Below are 21,568 nucleotides of genomic sequence, written 5' to 3'. Positions count from 1 at the left end.
TGTATATTTAATTTTGAATAGTGTACCAGTGATGAAATCTAAGATAACTATTAATGGAGCTACCACATAGCATTGTGCACCGTGGCTTTTACCAACTGAAAACAGTGGTTAGTGATCATTAGAATAAACTCAAAGCTTTATCACTATAAACTGCAAAAAACTAATATGATGTGAGTGCATATGCATGACTAAAGAAGCCAATATTTGAATGAAATCAGAATCAAAACAGAAGATCTGGTGACGACTTGAGAAGTCTGTACAGTGCTGTGTAAAGACATTTGCTTCCTCCTCCTTTATTCGTTTTTAGTATATTTGTCACCCTTAAATGTTTAAGATCATCAAACAAATTTGAACGTTAGACAAAGACACTCTAAACCCCTCTGATGTGGCTACTTTATTAACAGTATTATTAAAATCCATTTGATCTGAAACGTGTAAGTGTGACAAATATGCCAAAAGAGAGAAAGAAATCAGGAAGGAGACAAATACTTTTTCACAGCACTGCAACTTGAGATCTGGGTGGACGGATTAGAAGAAGATGGAGAAGGGCCTGTGCTGTGGATCATAAAGACTAATGAAGGTGGAGCACAGCAGGGGAAGTACATCACAGCGCTAAGGACAAGTTTAACTCCTGACAAGCACACGATGACCAGTGTCATGCTAACATCACATTAGTTAAAGTTCATAATCAAAATCAGCTTATTAAGTCCTCTCAGCTGACACTGAGAAATATGATTACATACTACTAATATTTTCTCCATCACGCCCTGCCATAGGCTGGTCCCTGGAGGAGCCAGGTTGCAGATGAACAAGGAGCCCTCGTTGGCTAAAGCACAAAGTCCGACTGCTTTTCCTTGTAGACTGGCAACGCTCCTCCTTCAATAAACCAATATGCCAAGAATCGTCTGTGAAATAAAAAATAATTTATCACAAATGAGATGCAACCATTTGTCTGACTAGCAGGGTCAGACTAATGGTTGTACAACATTTGAAGAAAATGGATTCAGAGGATCTGTAAACAAACTGCTCTCTGTAGTAAAACAGGAAGTTTTCTTTTCTTTTCCTTTTTTTAGTAAATTGCTGAGGGGAAGTGTGTTCTACCACACAGTTGCACTCCACATATCGAACTTGAAACCTGATAAATGGTGTGTAATAGTTAAAAAAAATAGAATATTTTAAAGCACATTTGAAGGTAATTTACATATAGCATGAACAACTGCAAATTAATTGAATTTCATGCATGGAAGCCACTGAGTAAATGTATAATTAACATCAGCTGGATTAGCATAACCGGGTACAACATAGCATAAGGAGGCTGAGAGCGTCCTGAATTAAAATGTATGGGAGAATTCCACATCCATATGATGATATGGGGGGTAAAACAAAACTCATTTGGAGGAAAAGTTGGAAGAATATTTAAGTTCTTATTCTATAGGTGCAATTATTTTACATAATGCTTCAAAATAACTCAAACACCCCCAAAACAACACATCTAATTGCCTGGAAGCATTTCCAGATAGCTGCCAAGTTTGTAGACTTGCATACATTACAGACTTTGGTGTATTTCTACTGATTGTATGAATACAAACAAAGACAATGTTCTACAGTCATTCAGTCGGTCATTAATTGGTTGGATAAAGACAGTTTTTGTAGTTTTGCTACTGAACAAACAGTGCAGACTTTCAGCTTGCAGAGGTATTGGATTAACTGTTCAGGAGGTGGAGACACTGCTGTGGTATGATCACGTACAGTATGGCTGCCAATGGAAACAGGTTGCAAGTGTTTACTGATGATGTCAGTCCTGCTAGAATCCTGAAAGCTAAGTCGGTGACCTGATCTCGGTCTGATGGAGCATGCTTTTCAGTTATTAAATACGAAACTGGATGCAGAGAGACCCACAGATAAGCAGCAACTGAAGCCTTTACTGCCTGCAGTAAAGGCAGTCATTAACTCTAAAGTACTTCTACCCAAGTATTAAAAACCCATTGTTATATTCAAAATGATGTTCGTTTATACAACTGGAAAATTCATGCAATATGGTCTCTGCTGGATAATAAACCCAGGTATGCTTATTGTTTAATGGCTTGTTAAAGACAAGCTGTTACGCAGGTTGTTGGGTGGTTTCAGATACACCCTGAGCTTCTGACATCTGGTTTCAAAAGAACTAGCATGGTGGAAATGCACAACTTGAGGCTTTAAAACAGGACTTCACTAACCTATGAGTGATATTACAGTAGCTTCATCCACCTTTTTTAAAAATGGTGTGTAAAAGAGTCTTGTGTGGGTTCTTTTTTCCTGATCTGACCTCTAATGCAAGAAAACCAGACAGCTGCTGTTATTGTCCCTCGCCCAGTACAGTTACAAAAAAGGTTGGTGTATGTTTAGCACTTTATTGCCAAACGTGTCCACTTAACCATCCAAATCACAGAATTCAGGTGTTTCACTCACCTTAGACAATTAATTTAAACAAATGACATGAAAATATTGGACTTGGTTGTTGATTTATTGAGGAAAAAGAAAGAAATATATTTTTTAAAAACATATGTTTGTAAGGTGCAAAAGTATCTGAACTTTCCTCTGATATCTTGTATTTAGCAGTAACTGAAATTGAACTCGTTACTGTAAATCAATCAAACAAACCAGACATTATGAGGTTGGCTGGCTCTGCCTGACAAACCAAAGGCACTGCATGCCGATTAGCTAATGACCTATGTGTATGCTGATGATCATACCCTGGATAATTCCCCTGTCACTCTAATAAAGAATGTTATTCAAAAACTAAACTTCCGGTTGTTTTAAATATCACTTAAAACTAGTGATTGACCCCCTAAAGTCACCACCTACCTGAACAGAAGTCTTGGCCATTTAAAGTAATACACGTCAAGGTTATATCCATCTGTTATATGCTTCTTCATTTCTAAGAATTAAAGAATCCATTTGTGGTTAATCTAATTGCACTACTCTTTTTTTTTTTTTTTTTTTAATGGCAAAGTCTAATAGCATCATGTCATTTAATTGGATTCTGTTTCCACTTTTAGGACTTGTGTAAAAATCTGAGTATGCTGTAGCTTTTGTTTATTCAGTAATATCAATAACCTTGTTAAGGGTAAAGCGTTAAGATTGACTGCATGCCTGTTATGTGTGCACCTGTCCGTCTCCTTCTTATTAACACATAACATATTACAGTGTTTCATTCCCAAATTACAAATTTAGAAAACATATATTTAAACTCTTTTTTGCAATTTGTAAAACGCACTGTAACTCCTTTCTTTCTAGGAACTGTGGAGCTGGTTGTCATTAGCACTGCGTCAGTTGTCAGTTAATGTCTTTTAATTCTTTGCTGCACAGCTTGATCGAGATCCCAAGGATACATTCTAGGAAAATCAACACTGACAGCCCTGGAGCTTTCACTCAATGCATGACTGACCCTTTATTAAACCAGACTTATTGTCAACGTGTAAGCTCTGCTCTGAGTCACTGTCAGGGATTTTGTAGTAACTCTAAAAAAAAAAAAAAAGTGCTGAAACAAGCAGCATGCAGGCTCAGATCTTCGCAGCTTCTGAGACATGTAGCTCAGCAGCAGCGAGCTTTTACATTTGTAGTTTTTGCCAGACATGACAAAGACATGTTTTTCTTTGCACGCTATAATCAGTATAGAGGCCTTTATTTTAATATTTTTCATCAAAAAAATAATTGTTGGGCTTTGAACTGTTGGTGACACCGTTCCTCCAGGACTGTCTTAATTCTTCATGGCATGAATTCAACAAGGTGGTGGAAACATTCCTCAGAGTTTTTTGTCCACATTGACATGATAGCATCTCACAGTCGGTGCAGATCCATGACATCAATCTCCCGTCCCACCACAACTCACAGGTGCTCCGTTGAGATGTGGTGACTGTGGAGGCTTTTTGAGGACAGAGACCTCATTGTCTTGGTTGAGAAATCAGTTTAAGATGATTTGAGCTTTGCGACATGGCGTGTTACCCGCTGGAAAGAGCCTTCAAAGGTTGTGTAAGGGGAGGTTGTGTAAGTGTCATAAGGGGATGAACTTGGCCAGAAATAATACTCAGGTAGGCTATGGTATTCAAACAATGCCCAGTTGGTACTATGGAGCCCAAAGTGTACACAGGTTCAATAAGGAAGATCTGTAGTAACTCATCTGTCTGCTTCCCAAGTGTTGGCGGCTAATCTAAGCTCCCACCTTCCTACACTGTCAAGCTGATTTTGACATCACTGGTCTAGTCCCATGATCTTCCTGCTTCCTGTGCATCTGCCATTCTCCCTTCCAGACATCTCCGTGCAACCCACCTCCTCTCCGTCTCCGCCTCTCGCTCATCAGTCAGCCTCCATCCAAGCCTCCATCTTCACCTGCAACCAGTGTCTAGACTATTCTCCACTGAATTCTGTGCATCATGTTCAGTTACTTCTAGTTATCTCTTGTTTTTGAACTATTGATACAGCACAAGATAGGATGATCCATTCATTCATGTTGCTTGTGCCAATATAGCAGGAGAAATCAACACCAACAGACAACAGACCAGGCAGCGTTTTTCCAAGTTGTAGGCTCAGTTTCCTGTTCTTAGCTGACAGGAGTAGCACCTGGTATGTTGTTCTGTTGCTGTCACCCATCTGCTTCAAGGTTCAACATGTTATGTGTCCATAGATGCTCTTCTTAATACCTCGTTTGTAACGAGTAACTTGAGTTAACTTTGTCTTCCTATCAGCTTAAAGCAGTCTGGCCGTTCTCCTCTGACCTCTGGCATCAACAAGGTATTATCACCCAGCGAACTGCTGCTCACTGGATGTTTTCACTTTTTCAGAAGGTTCTCTGTAAACACTAGAGATGTTTGTGCGGTAACATCCAAGCGGATCAGCAGTTTCTGAAATACTCAGAGCAGCCTGTCTGGCACCAACAACCATGTCGCATTCAAAGTCGCTTTTTGCATATGCATAAAGGATGGAAAATGAAAAGAATCGTCTTGAAATGAAATGAAACTGCACACTGAGGCACCAAACACAACAAACAAGAAAATTCATTTTGGGGAAAGTTATGAGTCAAACAGAGATTCATTTTCAGATGGCGTTTACAAACAGAGGCCAAGCCTCTTTCAGACTTTCATCCAAGGGCTTCTGTTAGTTCTGAGTTTTCTCTAAGATAATGATTACAGTCGTGGCGATACATATTCAGAGACGTGTTCTGCTGCTTTAAATAATCCAAGGGCCTCGACCTTGTATGTCAGCTGTAGGTTAATTTCCTTGCACGAAAGCATGCAACATTTGCAACATTTTCACTATGTTAAGAACCCCAGTTGCTAATAAATGCCAACTAATTAAAATGTGCAGAGCTACTGACAGATTTATGAATATTAATGGCATTTGACAACTCTCCTAAAAGAAAGAGACAGGCTGTGCGCCGCATTTATGTGTGGGAACATTTAAGGTATCATCAAGGAGTGATGAGTTTGTTAAAAAAAACCATGACAGCTATCGGCAATGTGCTGCATATATTTTTCTCCCCCCCCCCCCTTGTGAATAACCGATCGAACAAAGTCAGCATATTATCATGTGGTGAACTTTCCGGTGCAGCTACACTGCAGTTTAATGGAATGGAAGTCAGCCGTCTAACATAAGTGGTACGTAAATGTGAGGTGTATATATATATTTTTTTGTCTCTAACTCAACGGCAGAGCAGCCTGGTCCTTTTCACCATTTTGCACGTATATTCAACAATCAGAGAAGAGGCAGAGAAACCAATTTATTTCTGACAGCAGCCCCAACTGGCCATAACCAGTGGAAATGTCTAGCCTAGAGCAAAGCTCATATAGTAAAGCACTGTGTGATGATATTGTGTGAGGGCTGCAAGAAGATGAAAAATTTCAAATGAAGCAGTGAAAAAGGGCCATATGAAGCTCCAGTCTCCACTTAGTGTAAATTTCATCTGTCCATAGCTTTAGACTCAGGGATCTTTTCCACTTCAAATGTACTTGTACAAATCCACCGTGTATAGCAAGCCTTTTACAGAACATGTCCCTCATGGTCAACCAGTCCTCCTTAAATTGTAGAAAAGAAAGGACTGTGTGATTGTACTGTGCTCCGGACTTAACTACGGCGTGGTCGCTATCTTAAAAGTCTCAGGAGGTTGATAGCAAAGCCCACATTCAGAGCATTGATTGCAGAAGTTCAGCAAATTTCCCAGCTCAGTAAAGTGAGACCCTATCGATGATTTTCTTCTTTGTGTACTGCTTTTTTTCCTCTTCTTTTTCTTTCTCTGCTGCCAGCGAGATCGCACAAATGCTGCAAAATAATTATAGGTGGAGTCTTAAAACTTTTGAACTTCTCCAATAATGTTTGGATTAATCTCATGAAAATTAAAAAATCAGTCCATTCAGACGGATTTATCCACTTTAGACAAAAGGCTGTCACAAAAAGGCTTCGGTTAGTTCAGCAAATCAATGAAACCTTTCCATAAATCCTCCCAGACTGAAGGCATAATTTGTCTCTTCCAGTTTAAACCGTTTCGTTATTAGACTGAAGATGGTGAAGGGAAACTGCTTGGGAGATGACAAAGTGGCCACTGCACCTGTTGCTAGTGGTGTGCCTGAGAAATGGGTAAAAGACATCTGGTCTTTCTCAAAGTTTGAAAATTTTACATGTTTCACCCCCAGTTGGTGTATTTTTATTAGATAGATTTAAAACTCCCATATTACTTTTGGTATTACATGTTTAGCACAGGACAGATTACCCCAAACACTGGGTATATACTCCATAATGTAAAGCCAGATAAATGTGTTTCAAAGATCTATGGGGAACACTGTAATGCAGCATACGTAATAATAATAATAATATGCAGTATACAGGTGCTAACTTTTGTTAACAAACCTTGGGGAAAACTTTTGGCCAGTGTCCCAGATGCACTTTGGATGGTCTCCGTTTTCATTGCTGCTCCACCTTACAAGTATTTTTAGGATTTCCTTTATTGATGCTGTGATAACAACCCAGGGACATTTGTAACAATTGGTGTTGCTTATCCTGAATGACAAGGCAAGCATCTTAAAAAGGTGCACAAAAGTCTGATGTGGAAGGAGCTGTGTCTTGATCTGTGACTATATCAGCAGCAAAGACAAAGCCCTTCTCTGCACAATGATTTCTACCCCCAATTTTTTTTTTCTTTTTTTCTTTTTTTTCAAAAGAAGAGCTATTAATTTGTAGATGCTACCATTTTACCCGAGGAGAGTGTAGAAAGATGGGTCCATTTTATAGCTAAGCTGCAGCTGCATTGCTGTGTTGGGTGGCTTTATTTCCCATCCTGTTGTGCTTGGCTGAGGCTTGTAAACTGCCGTTACCCGACTTCTTTGGCTCGTTACGAAGTCTCAGTGAAGCTTTTATTTGCAAAGCCAGCTGAGCTTGAGGTCTTAACATTTACATGAGGACAATTTCAAGTCACCGTAGAGTCATAGTTAGTGTAGTGAAACTCTTCCAACCAGTGAGAGTATTTTATTAGCACCAGCAGCACAGCTTTATACACCTCTAAAGGCCCTTTGTGTGATCCACTATCTTCGTTTCTTTTTGCTTATGTCCTTCAACCTTTTGATTCCCTATCCTGCCAACCATGAGCCGTGCTGTTCAGACCTAACTGACATGTTAACACTTTGAATTGTCTCAGTTTATGGGATGAAAAATGATATTTTCAGTCTTATGGGCATTTAGGAAAATATTAAAGGACATAGTCTGTGCTTGGATCGGTACCTTATGTGATTTAAAATATAGTGACCTTCAAAATTGAATAAACATGCACACATGCACGCAAATGGGATTCATTATAAATGCTCCCACAATGTATGGGAAGATATAAAGCTGAGTTGTTAATCACAGGGCATTAGGGCCGGAGGTGAAGGCTGCCAGCTTTGCAAATGTATTCATCTTATTGACTAATATTCAGTGTAAAGTGAATCTCTTTGGGTTTTAAAGTAGTCAGACGAAAAAGACACGTGATTAAATGACCTTGTGCACCGAAAAACTGCAGTAGTCGTTTTTTCAGAGCTTTCAGGTCGATGTACTTCAAGAAAAATTTAGATTATAATTAAAGTCTGCAGATAAATAAATAATTTCAGTCAGATTAATGAACTAAGTGTGCAGATCAAAATCCATATGAGACATCTGACCAGAAATCTTACTTATTTAAGCCAATTCTTACCTTGAATATAGATTTATTTCTTTTTTAAATAGTGGCCATAATTTAGAAGATTATTAATATTAATAATCTTGCCACGTGCATTCAAAAAATTCTGCCCAAACTTCTAACTTTCACTATTTTAATTGCATGTAAATTTTCCATGTAATTTTGTACCATGTTATATTTAATGGAATCTGTTCAAATGAAATCTGCTCGAATGGTGTAGATTCGGTTTAAACCGAGCACGTTTTCTTTAATATATATCAACCATTAATTTAATATATCTCAATTTACTCAGAATTATTGCTTCGTGTTTATTGAGGGTGATCTATCATTTTATATCAGATATAACTAAAAAGCCCATTCCCTTCTGAAAAAGTGAGAAATACCTGGTCACTCACACATATTATTTCTTTATTATATTTATTATCTCTCTAGGACATTTCTCTAACCTGGACTTTTTAAAAAAAATGAAAGTCATTTGAAGCTCATGCGGGCGCCGAATGATCCATTAGAAAACTGTCTACATTTTGATGATTGTGCAAAGAAAGCCTTCCGATGAAGGGACGGACAGTATGTATGGTGCACTTTGAGCGGTAACGAGAACCGGGCGAGCCAAATATAACCAATCACAGCAGAGCGGCCCTCCCAATGCCTAACAACCTAGCAACCAATTAAAATGCAGCATTCTTCCGCCTGTTTAAAAATATCCTCTGTGGACCCGCCCCTCCCTGCTGTGTGCACTTCCTCGTTGTTATCCCCGTTACTAGGGTGACCGCTAAGCTCTGTCAGTGGTTGGTGGAGACCGTGTGACATAAGAGCGTTATCGGGAATTCCTCTCCCCTCGGGGCTCCGTGTGACGGCAAAAGGAGGTAGCTTCAGTTAATGCCGGGAGAACGCAGCACGCATTTCATACACGTGAGGCGCTAAAGTTTCCCATGTTTCCTAAACGTGTATTCATCCGAGCGCAGCTCCGCAGATGAGGAAGATGTGTCTGTGCGGAGTTTAGACTTTAATGAAATGACAAAAGTTAGAGAAGAGATACCATGGTCGTTAGAATCTTCTTCTTCTCTGGTTCTTGCTTATAGGCACAACATCTGAGATCTGTACTGACCTGACCAAGGAGGACTTAAAAGTAAGTGTCACAGTGAAAACATAAATTAATCCCTCTGTTTCCACACCAGTAACAGGAACATATGATCTTCTGCGGGATCTCTATAATTAAATGCCTGTTTAGAGGGAGGCTGCGTTTTAAAAGTATTGATTTTTGATAAAGTCATCAAGGAATTTAAGGGCAAAGCGTGTAAGTGTGTCTATCCTAATATCAGACATTATGTTTACCGTAACTCCAGTTATTAACTTCTCTGCCTCTAATTTCTACTTTTCTTTGTGCCTTTGCTACTTTTTAGTTGATATGTGAACTTTATGTGTTTATGTTTTGGTAAAATGAAAGCTGCAAAATGACTTCTCTCATGCATGTTTATGATTTTGTTGTCCCAGCTGAAACCTGACTAACAAGTTAAACAACTATCCAGCATATTTAGTCTGAACCTTCTTTGTTTTGCTCCAGGAGCTCTTTGAATGCAGGCTGCAAAGGTTTATATTTTAAACTAAAAGCGTGCAGCCTTTCCCCTAAAGAGAGCTTTGAAACTTCACAGCCATATGACAAACTTCACATGACTGGGGCATGGAGGACTTTTTTTTTCTGTTTTTCCTGAACTCAGAGTTAGGTTCACATCATACTTTTACATTAGGAGTTACAACATGTTGTTACTTTTTGTTATGCAACTCTGTTATGCACCTTCGGTATGCACTGTATCGAATCTCACTATCTACCACGGTCTCTGGTGAGTCTCTTGACACAGGTCAAGCTGACCTTGTCATGGAGGTTTGCCATACAAGGGATCAGTGACGGTGTGTGGACACACCGACAGCTCAGATGTCTGTTCCCGAGCTCCTGGGGCTGCTGGCAGGTTGTCTTTAAATAGATAAGCACTTTAGTTGTACACCAGAGAGGGGCTGTGACCTATGAGCAAGGTGATTCTCGAGCCTATCTGTGTCTCAGGGGACGATTCAGCAAAACACTCACCATATGTTATAAGCCATAAGGAAACTCCAGAGGTTTTGATAATGCTATAATCAAGCAAAACTGCTAACAAAATCCTCAAACATTAACATATGTTATATCCTCCTGAGATTTATATGGAAAAAAGGTATTTTGATTTTTTCCATATAAATCAAGTGTTGGGTTGGTAAAAAACACATTGCAAAAACAAATTTGTTTTTAACTAATTTTATTAAAATGTTACAACATGTGCACTACAGTGCACAAGGAGAGTTCATTGATCACGAATGTGAAACTAACAAAATTCAGTCCTTTTCTTGATTTCTAGAGAGAACTCTTCATCACTGGTATTATTCAGGTCTTGTTCATATATTTGTCCCTGTTCATCATACAGACCTTTGTTGGCCTGGGCAGATTGAGGCAACCTTGAAGGACTCTCTTTAGAAGTGGTCTGACTTTCCCCAGGAGATCCTTTTTTTTCTCATTTTCTGGCAGCTCATCGACTACTTTCAGCGAAGACCTGATCTTGTAGAAATGACCACATGTCATGGAATCAGCCATAACTGCGACTCTTATTTTGGCAGCCCAGTACATTGGCATGGTACACTGAGATTCCTAAAAAGCTATTGGTTTCTTCTGGTGTTGTGTTTTGCAGTCTGAAATATTGAAAATTGACGATATAGTGAAATTCCAAACAGCACAAATTCTATTCAAAGCAAAAAATAAAGAACTGCCAGGTAATATTCAGAGTATGTTTTTTTTGAAAGAAGGAAGTTATAATTTAAGGGGTTTTTGTAACTTCAAAACAATGAAGGTACGTACTACAAGAAAAGGCTTTTGTGTTTCTGTTCAAGGAGTGAAACTATGGAACAAACTGAATATGGAATTAAAGCAATGTCCAAACATAAAACTGTTCAAAAAGAGTTATAAAAATATGATCTTCTCGATCTATAAAGAAAAGGAAAATATTTAAATTAAGTGAATGTCTCTATTTAAAAACAAACAAACAAAAAATTCATGATGTGATATTATAGTATATAGTATATCAGAAATCTGTTCACTATTTTTATTACAAATTATATCAGTAAGGAAGCTGACTAAATATTCACTGATAATTTATGGGACAGGGGTGGGATTAAATAAGTGTATACTTCTTCCCACTCCCTTTCAACATGTAAATTAATCAGAATGTTTTTTTGTATGTAATTTGTATAGTATTTTTTTTCTCTCATTTCTTTTCTAAATGTACTTGTATATTGTTCACATGTTGAAATAAATTACCAATCAATCAATCAAAAAACGACACCCTGAATCCTGTACCATACGCTGGTTGGTCAACAAGGACAAGTCCTGAATTAGTTTTACTGCTGGAAATACTGCTGTGGGCTCCAGTCATTAAGTGTCATTAGGGTACCATCATCTCCAATTCTGCATTCTTCCAACAAAGTCATAAACCGAAGATAATGGAAAATTATTTAGCAAAATAAAATTTAGATACTCCAATATCCGATATAGTTCACTTACAACACATTTACACCATCTTTATAAGTTAAATCAATTTACTGGAAGACATTTCTGCACGTTACCCGTACTTTTTTCACTCAAAATCAAAAATTCCTGATTCTCCTACATGCTGGTGTTGGACCAGATAGGATGACGGCAGATTCCAGCTGACCCTGTGTCGTTCTCCATTACATCCGCCACTGCATCTTGATAATGTTTGTCTGGCTCCTCCTGGGTTTTCACCCTCTCCTATTTGGCTCATATGACTCTCATCTTCTGAAAGATCTATGTCTGAATCTCCCTCAATGATTGTGTTAAGAATTCTTTCTTCAAAGAGTTGTCTACTAGAAAAAAGTGAAATAAATTTAAGTACAAAGTCCTGACGAGCACCAGAGTACACATTAATAAATGAGTCATTTCCTCTGTGAAACTAAATAAGCTTAGGTCTGAAAACCCCCTCAAATTACTTACTAGATGTTTGTTTTTGAAAATTAATCATAATCTGAGTTTAAAAACATATTTTAAATGTAGATATCATGCTTACATGTGACATCATTTTAAAGCTACTGTTGTCCTCTAAGAAACATCAGGACTCAGCAGAGTGGCATGTAGAGTGTGAGTGATGCAAGCAAAAACTAAATGTGTACTACAGTGCACAAAAATGAATTACTGTGTCTGGAGATATTATATAACAATGTTTGGGGGTTTTGTACTATTGATCAGTTACTGTGTAACAACTTGGTGTAAATAAATAGAAATATTTGTACAATGGCTTTCACAATGCTCTTTTCTCCTCAGAGGGCCCAACATGTTCCCTGGTGCACTGGAAGCAGCCGAGTGTGTAGCGGGTCTGTCACTGCCCTCTCTGCAACCGCTGCCAGAACTGGAGGAAGAGGAAGCAGAGGCTTCATTGGAGAGGGGGCCAAAGAGGCCAGGACGCTACAGGAAAAGCCTTCAGCTTTTAAAGCCCTTCAGGATAAGGCACAAGTAAACAAAATCGACTTTAATTGTATTTGATGACTCTGGTAGCGAGAGAGATGAATGAGAACATAAAGGCAGAGACGGTTTTAAGCTCCTACAGTGTGAAGATGTTGTTGTATGTTGAAGTGTGAAGATACACACAGACTCTGGAGTACACATTTGCTCTGTTTGGCCCCTCCCTAATGTGCTGACTATTCGGGTGTAGCCTGAGGCCATGATAAGGGCTTGCAACATATCCTCCAGCAGCACAGTGCCATGTCTGAGCATATACCCACTGATAACCCCCCCCCCACACACACACACACAACTTCTTTTTCTTTTCACTGCACTCTTAGATTTCTGTGAAGAGCGTGTAAATTACTATCCAAACACAGCCGGCATGATTCACCTTTCATTGACTCTGGCGAGTCAAAGGCGCCGATTATTTCTCAGAAAACCTATGTCTGTCTGTTCCCCCAGCATAGCGCCTCTGTGTGTGTACCTGTGCTTTTATACATCTCACCTATTTCCACGTCTTCCACTCTATTCCAGGCACCAGCATCCAGTCGATAATGCTGGCCTCTTCTCATTTATGACTCTGCACTGGCTCTCGCCGCTGGCAGTGAAAGCCTACAAGGCGTCCAGCTTGTCTATAGATGATGTGTGGGGACTGTCTTGCCACGAAGCCTCTGCAGTCAACTGCCAAAGGTGAGGTAATTGTGCCAAAGCTGAGGTTTGCCTGATGAAAGGGACCTGCGGTGTTAGGAAGAGTCTATTTATTGTTGAAACACAGTATTCCCACAATACTGGAACCTGGTGAGGCATGAAATAAAAAGGTGAGGTGGGAGTTATTTGACGGTGTTAGATTTTTACGTTTTCTTTATAACAGAGAAATTTAATATATGGGAACTGTCCCCTCTTTAAAAAAAAAGGGACTTTTGAGTGAAACCACAAAGCAAAACTATAATATGCTGTTTACACAGACACTGCATGTTGTATAACATATTAATATTGAGTTTTGATGAGCCAAACTGTTTCTTCTACTTTCTTTCTTTACAGTCAACAATCTGGGAATTATTTTAAATCAGTCATCTGTGTAGCATAGCACTGCGGTAAATACAGGCTAGTATATCTAGCTGGCTGTATTTACCCAGCATCAAATGTGCTGTTCACTCCTTTATGAAACAGCATTTACTAAAATTTGCAGCGTCATTGCACAAAATTATAGCCTTATTCAAGATTTATGTCGTCATTAACAAAGAGAGTGAGAATGAGGGTCACAGACAGAGTGTTGGAAACTACTGAAGAACAAACTCCTGTTAAATGGATCTGCCATTTTCTTTTTCTTCATCTTTTCTTCTTCTTTGTATTATTATTAACATCCAAGACTACATATGCAACATATATACAAAGGAAAAAAGAAACAAGAGAAACAACTTTGACCAAGCAGGAAGGTTTCGACTGGTCAGTACAATTTAGTTATAGATGTTCAAAAACAATACCAGGTCTACAGGGCGTCACAGAGCTGACCAATATTTCCCAGTGTAAAACAAATTGTTCAGATGTATAACTGAGAAATGCTTGTCCAGTTTATCAATGAACATTGTGATTTCCATTCATATATTAGATGTTGGGCTCTCCTTCCTAGTCTTTCTACCAGCCACCAGTAGTTTCATTAAGTTCTTATTATCTCTTTTATCTAGTCTAGAGGTGTATACCCAAAATATATAGACTTGCTCGTTAGAGGAATTTTTCAATTAAAGTGTCTTTTATCCCCCTTCAATAGTCTTTAATAACAAGATGATGAAAAGACACGGTAGTACTTTAGAGATAGCTGATAGTAGTTGACAGGGAGGTTAGCCCTCTTAAGCCTGAGATTTCTGAGAGGGTGAAATAAAAAATCTTGTCAAATTCTTCCAACAAAACCTAACCCGTTTATCTTTTTTTGTTATTTATGTTAACATTTATTTATGTTAACATAAATACGACTTATTAACACTTATTCATGTTATTCTGATATTGTTCCACAAGTTGTAGATGTGATATTTTTTATTTTTTGTAGACTGTGAAACTTTGCCTGTCTTTGCTTTTATGAAACGGCCTCTCTAAGATGCTCTTTGTATAACCAGTCGTGTTATTGAGCCTTCTCTTTTTAGCGCCACTTACTCTTCTAACCTTTTGTTGACCCCTCCCCGACTCTTTTGAGACGTGCTGCTGCCGTCGAATTCAAAATAAGCTAATACTTTTTTGTGAATTGGCACATTTTCTCAGTTCAAGTAGTTGATATGTTCCCTACAACCAGCTGCAAATAAAATATGGATTCATGAGATTTGCAAATGGCTGCATTATAGGTTGATACATATGCACAAAACTACAGTTTTAGTAGCCTAACCTATAGCATAGATTAACTGGATGGTCTGTAAAATGGATTTCAAAAGGCACCGGTACCACAAGGACAGTCGAGAGGGCACAGACATAAATGAACCCAAATGAAGCCTGGCAGGCAGCCTGAACAGCCCCTTTTTGGCACTAACATCGGCCCTGTCTCTCAACAAGAAATGAATAACAGAGTTACCCTTTTTTTTTTTGGTTCGGTGTAACAACATTAATTTATACAGTTTTTTCGAGGGGAACTCTGTTGACTTCCATTTTCAGCCCTTGTAGTTGTTGCTTGGTTTCTTTATAAGTGTTGAGTAATGCCAGTGTCATCATTTTAAGTAACATGCAGTCAGCTCACTGCACATGACTGGCATCTTCATTATATGCTCTGATGCTTTAGCTGAAGGAGTGAAAATGAAGTTACTAATTTTCAAATATTCAAATTGCTAATTAACATCTAGTGAAGTTGTGGAGGAGAGTTGCTAATCCATTCTTGGTTAAAATGTGCTTCGGTCACTTGTACAAGTAGATTCTCTTTGTGCTGCAACCCTGAGCTGAGATTGTGTTATTTGTCCAGAGTATCCTGTGGAGCTTGCTGTTTGAGGATGAATTCCACTGATATGATATGTAACTGTACAAGCCTGTTTCAGTCTCGTGGGACAGGGTTGTCTTTTTAAAATAAATATCGAGAAAGCCCTTTTGTTAAACCTAGTGAGATTAATTGTGACGAAAACGGAAAATGCAAGTTCACGTTTCATTCAGTGTTATTAGTCAGGGTTTTTGGAGTGATACAGCTGTTATGCTGTCGTTTTAGTATTCATAATTATGTACCGTTTTGTGTGTTTGTGCAGCACATAGTTAAGCTATACCTTGAGACTTAACTGATGAACATCCTGTGTCTGTTTACAATACAGGAACGATGTGATGGGATAAAGGCAGGGGAGTGTTGCTAAGAAAGGCTGGGATTACAGATTACCGTGAGAATTTGTGCCTCTCTTAGACAATAATGGCATTAAGTGTGTACCTGCAATGCACAGTGTCTCCCTGTCTCATCCATTAGCTGTCACTGACAGGAGCCGGGCTGGGGCAGACCGTGAGATAAAAGGCCAAGCTACAGCTTGGGAAATGCCTCGTAAAGACGCTCTGATTCTATGAATGAACTTAAATGTTTTACATTAAGCTTATTATTTGTGCTACTCAGGGAAAGTAAAACCAGTGTTTTTTTCCATTGCTGCTGTGACTCAGCAGTAAAAAGGAGAGCGACTATTTGAGGAAGTTCACTCTTGTATCTGGTGACAACTGCGTAGGTTGCCAGTAATGCTTGTTCTGTTTAAAGATCGTGGCTCAGGGCTGAGAGTTTTTGTGCTGCTTTGTGTATGTTAAAAAGAAGCAGACACAGGAAGCAGCAAAAGAGCACAAAGCCACTGGGTGGGTGTCTGTCACAGTTTACATAGCAAGAACATTTACAGAATGGAGATGCAAAAGCACAGCACGGGAAATTGGAAAGGCGCCCTGGGAGAGTTGACACTTGTTGGTTGCTCAGTGAGGTGCGAACCTTGAATGCTGTGTGCTGTTCAAACACACTCCTGCAACATCAGCTTTGCGTGCCATCTGGCATGCTGAAACGATGGCTGTCAGGGACATTTCACTCCTGTTCGAAAGCAAATAATTCCTGCTTTACAGCCCGCACTGTTGCCCCGCTGTTCTCCTTTTCATTTATATGTAGGTACATGTACGCACATGAGATCTAATATGGTATTTCTAAATACACATGACTTTGGATTTGTGCGATCAGAAGTTTGCATGTGCTCATCGTGCATATAAATATGATGGCAGCTGTTTAGAAATGGCTCAGAGAGACCTCCCCCGCTCGTGTAAATCTACAATTTCCCTTCATAGATCTTGACTGAGTTCCTTGGACTTTCTCATTGTTTTGAATATTGGCCAGTCCTGTCACACAAATGCTATGTATGTGCACATTTTAGCCTGTATGTATACTTTTGTCCCCGTGTGGATTAAATCCATTATAAATTCATACTTGTGCAACCAGTTCTTGCTTTCTAAAGTAATGCTTTAAAATCGTTCCACCGTGGAAAAAGAACAGTTCAAACTCATTAAAATCATTAAAACTCCCAAATTATCTGTAATCTTCTGACCGCAGTTGTATATTCATTTTGGACAGTAATGGGGGGGTGCTTAAAAAAATCTCTTCCAGTTTAATTTGCTATTCCTCGCTTGGTTCTTTGATTGGATTTAGGAACACTAGTCTAACTTTCTGTGAATCAAACTGTGTCTCTGCAGCATTTGGAGTGCAAATAATTGCAATTCCTTAGATTTAGCACCATTTGACTTCAAGTAGCAATTACCAGGCCGTGCAAGAGTGTAGCGGGTATAATGTTGTGTCTATCTCTGATACGTTTTTAATAAAGTCGTTAGGGCGTTAATTACTTTCTGCAGCTGCTCGACTGCTGCTTTATAGAGTCATTAGCCGTGATGCATTTGGCCAACAAGATATTTACCCACTTCAAATGGCATTATACAGCAATAAAAGTGCATTAGCACATCTTTAACATGTTTGGTGGTACCTTTCTCAGTGCGATTATGTGAAGCGTGATTGTATATTGTAGGTCACCTTTATACTATTATCACCCTAGCTATCTTCAGTTGTCTTTGGGGTTTTGTGATTGCATTGATTGCCTTCTATACTGTTTTTATCCTCTATTTTGGGAAGTGCTGATTTTATCCAATTAAAGAAAAAAATATCCAAGAAACTTTTGGGCTCTTTACCACCACATTGGATAGCACTGATGCGTGAACAAAGGGGAAGCCGTTAGAGAGTTATATATATTTAGTTTAGTGAGAATGGACTCATGTTTGGCTGAACTGTGCACTCCTATAGTTTGTCACTATTTGTGATCCTGGGTTTTGGTTCCAGGCTTGAACATTTGTGGCACGAGGAGCTCAAACGAAGCGGGCGAGAGGGGGCATCCCTGACAAGAGTCTTCTGGAGGTTCTGCCAAACCCGTACGCTGGTGGCCGTATTCTCCCTGCTTCTCACAATGGTGGCCGGCTTTGTTGGGGCTGTGAGTACAGTCTAAATCCTTCTTTGCCTTTTATATTTTTTTGCTGATTCAGCTAAAACGCCTTTCAGCATGGTCGCTGGCTTGGAGCCTCAAGTCCATGTATTTTCAGAAAATCACTTTATCCTGTTTCATGCTGGTCTGGAAATTGAAATGAAAACATACTGGGAGATTACAAAGCCTTAGATACTGAGAGTCATATTAATACCATAGATTAGCTGTTTTGTACCCAGTCACACTTTGGTCCAGATATGCGCAGGGCTTTTTATGTGGCACACTTGTAGCTTTAGATTCCCTGCCAAAACAGCTCTCAGATGATTGTCGCAGAACAAACTCAAAGTGTGAATATTTCTAAACATTCCTTATCAGAAAACTGAAAAGTAATGATGTTTGAAGTTCTAAGTCTGTGGCATGTCTGAATGACTTTCATTGTTCCTTTTGCTCCAAGCTGTTTCTTTTGATGTCTTATGTGCATACTGTGTGATTCCTGTACCCACAACTAATAGCATTAACTGGATTTAGTTCTTAGACAATGACGCATTTGTCGCACATTCTTATGTGATTTTTTCCTCTTTAGTGCATTTAATGACAAAGCAATGTTGTATGTATTCTTTCTACTGACTAATTTTACTTATCCAGGCAAGCAAAAATATTGCTTAAAAATGCATTTTGTCATATTTTATTTTGTCCACTTTTAATCAAGTTATATATGAAATATTTCCTGTGTTTCTGCTTGTTTTTATTCTGTGTCTCCTACGTTATCTCTGTCCTTGTTGTTCTCTGTTTTGCCACTGCCACTTTTTCTCTGTGCTTTCCTTCTTTCCTCACTCTTTCCTTCCTGTCACTCTATGTGGGCAGGCTATCCTGGTTAAATCTCTGCTGGAGTATTCCCAGAGCTCAGAGAGCTCTGTGTGGTATGGCCTGTCTCTGGCAGCCGGGCTCTTCCTCATGGAACTGATGCGCTCCTGGTCTCTGGGACTCATGTGGGGCGTCAATTACCGCACTGCAGCACGCCTCCGTGGGGCCACTCTTACCCTGGCCTTCCACAAGATCCTCCGCCTGCGCAGCACTAAAGACATCAGTCCGGGCGAGGTAGGTGTTGTAACCCTGGAGGGAACTCTTCATATTAAAGAAATCATCCCTCGCTGCAGGGCACCACATGCAGATGATTGAGATGGATTTAATTTCTGCTCTTACACCAGTCCTGCTTAGATTTCGACAAATCCCATAGCCTGAGGGAGGGGAGGCTGTCTAAGATTAGTCATTACTCAGCTTAAGAGGAATCATTGTCCATAAGTGAATGTGGGAATAAGGATAACTGTGTTCATAAAACTGTTTTTGTAGTAATATTTGGAGGAATTTTGAAGCAGTACTTTATGTAAATCACTGTCTCTCTCTACCTAGCTGATCAACATCTGCTCCAGTGATGGCCAGCGGCTCTATGAAGCAGTGTGTGTGGGCTGCCTTCTGGCTGGAGGGCCACTTGTGGGAATACTGGGTCTATCTTACACTGCATTCTTCCTGGGCCCCACGGCTCTGATGGGGTCATCCATTTTCATCATCATTTACCCTGTCATGGTACGACTTTCACTATAACATCTAACCAGAGGCAAAGAATGAAAAACATGGTTGTCTGTCTGTCATTCTTTTTAAAGTGGACCTTTTATGCTGATTTCCGGCTCCTTATTTTTTATTCCTGGACTCTGCTAGACTTGCATGAGTCACAGTTCAAAAAACTGCTTATTTATCTTGTGCTGTGCCTCGTTGCAGCACCTCTATTCCTTCTCTGTCTGAAGCAAGCTGTTTTTCTCCTTTTCTCCCATCCTCCCTGTAAGCCAACTTTTTTTTAAAGACAGAGTGGTGTGCTTTAGATGACCGTATTAGGAATATCTGCTCTCTTTGACAAACAAATCCAGCAGCAGAAGAAATTGAAATGGAGCGTTTAGGGCAGACTGAAGCTTTTTGGCTCATGTGGATTACGTGTACATAAATTGACCTGATTTAAAATTTTGGTGATGTGTAATATGAGCGTCCATCAGTATGACAGTTCATCGATATGAGAGAAAATGACGTAATAGGTCCACTTTAAGATAATGTAATTATAGCAGTTTCAAAAAGTTTTACCAAAGATTACTCAGCAGAGAGTTTATTATTGCTGATTCATTCTTAGTTGAAGACAGAAATCGTAACGTCATTAAAGTCTTTAAGTTAATTTAGATTATTGGAGAGCCAAACAGACACTTTTTAAAAGCATCATAACTCTGTGGCTATCAGTCGCCTGTCAACTTTCTAACTGTTGTTTTCAAATTACACTCAGTCTGAGCTGTAGTCTGACAGCTAGAGACCCTGCTATTGATGGGGAAGGCGTTTATCACTCTGGTCTCCGGGACAGGCCTGCAGCACAGTTAATGTGATTATGTCTGCTTTCATTTCCTCCCCCGCCACTTATTTCTCCTGTCATCATTTCCCCCGTTCCTGTCTGGACAGATGCTTGCATCGAGGTTGACGGCATATTTCCGCAAGAAGTGTGTGGCAGTCAGCGACCAGCGCGTGAGGCTGATGAACGAGATCTTGGGCTGCATAAAGTTCATCAAGATGTATTGTTGGGAAGATGCCTTTGCAAAAAACATTCGCAGTGAGTGGCAGTCATGTGACTCAGCAATATATCCAATGCTCATTTCTTGAATGTGGTGAAGACCTGGGAACTTTGTGCAGGTCAGCATTTTTGAGAATAAAGTGCCACTTCACTTGAACATCTTTTACTCATGCAAATTAGTCACTAAATGAGCGGTTTATCACCTAAAAGTAGGCTTGTCCTCGTAGCAAACTGGCATGATAACCCTGCCCCTTAATCCATTTCCATTAACCTGCCCTGTTTAAGTGTGCCATTGTCTATACTCAAAGGCACTTTCAATCCCTGCACTTCAAGATTAATTTGCAAAGTGTTTGGGGCCCTATGATACCTTAAATGGCTGTCAAGGCTGCTCTACTTATTCATGACTAAGCGATGGCCTTTTCTCATGAGGTCCTTGCTCTAGGTCATGGATAAGCATCATTTTCCCTATTTAATCTGCTCCAAATTAGCCAGCTGGGTCTCACTTTCATTGCTGTCTTGTGATTACCTGCTATAATAACAATAATTAATTGGCATTCATTGGTGAATGAGTCTTAAGAGTTACAATGTCATTCCAAATTTACAGTCAGCAATTGTGCCGATGACTCCTCCTTTGTAGTTTATGCAAGAACACACACATCCCAATGGGGAATAAGGACAATGAAGTGACTAAACGAGCCCGTGCAAACGGGATATACAAACATAGACGAGAGGGTCAGGATTCAGGAATTGGACTTGAAAAGTTTTCAAGGATCACCAGCTTTTGGAGCCCCTTTGAAGAGCGAGTCTCTTGT

At 39.5% G+C, this 21,568-nt stretch overlaps 1 protein-coding gene across 1 annotated transcript in view; it reads left to right on the top strand.

Annotated features, from left to right (window-relative positions):
* The first annotated feature begins 8,962 nt into the window (after window positions 1-8,962).
* The window catches only part of wu:fb13g09 (ATP-binding cassette sub-family C member 5), a 33,728-nt gene continuing 21,122 nt past the window's right edge, over window positions 8,963-21,568 (top strand). The window contains exons 1-8 of the mRNA XM_004545803.3: window positions 8,963-9,091; window positions 9,262-9,308; window positions 12,540-12,728; window positions 13,254-13,409; window positions 18,016-18,163; window positions 19,019-19,252; window positions 19,565-19,738; window positions 20,648-20,795. Coding sequence (XP_004545860.3) covers window positions 12,550-12,728; window positions 13,254-13,409; window positions 18,016-18,163; window positions 19,019-19,252; window positions 19,565-19,738; window positions 20,648-20,795 — 1,039 coding nt within the window. The 5' untranslated portion in view covers window positions 8,963-9,091; window positions 9,262-9,308; window positions 12,540-12,549. The remainder of the gene's footprint in view (window positions 9,092-9,261; window positions 9,309-12,539; window positions 12,729-13,253; window positions 13,410-18,015; window positions 18,164-19,018; window positions 19,253-19,564; window positions 19,739-20,647; window positions 20,796-21,568) is intronic.

This window comes from Maylandia zebra, linkage group LG2 (genome assembly GCF_041146795.1).
Source record: "Maylandia zebra isolate NMK-2024a linkage group LG2, Mzebra_GT3a, whole genome shotgun sequence".
NCBI classification, from domain to species: domain Eukaryota; kingdom Metazoa; phylum Chordata; class Actinopteri; order Cichliformes; family Cichlidae; genus Maylandia; species Maylandia zebra.
This window is presented reverse-complemented; position numbering and strand designations above follow the sequence as displayed.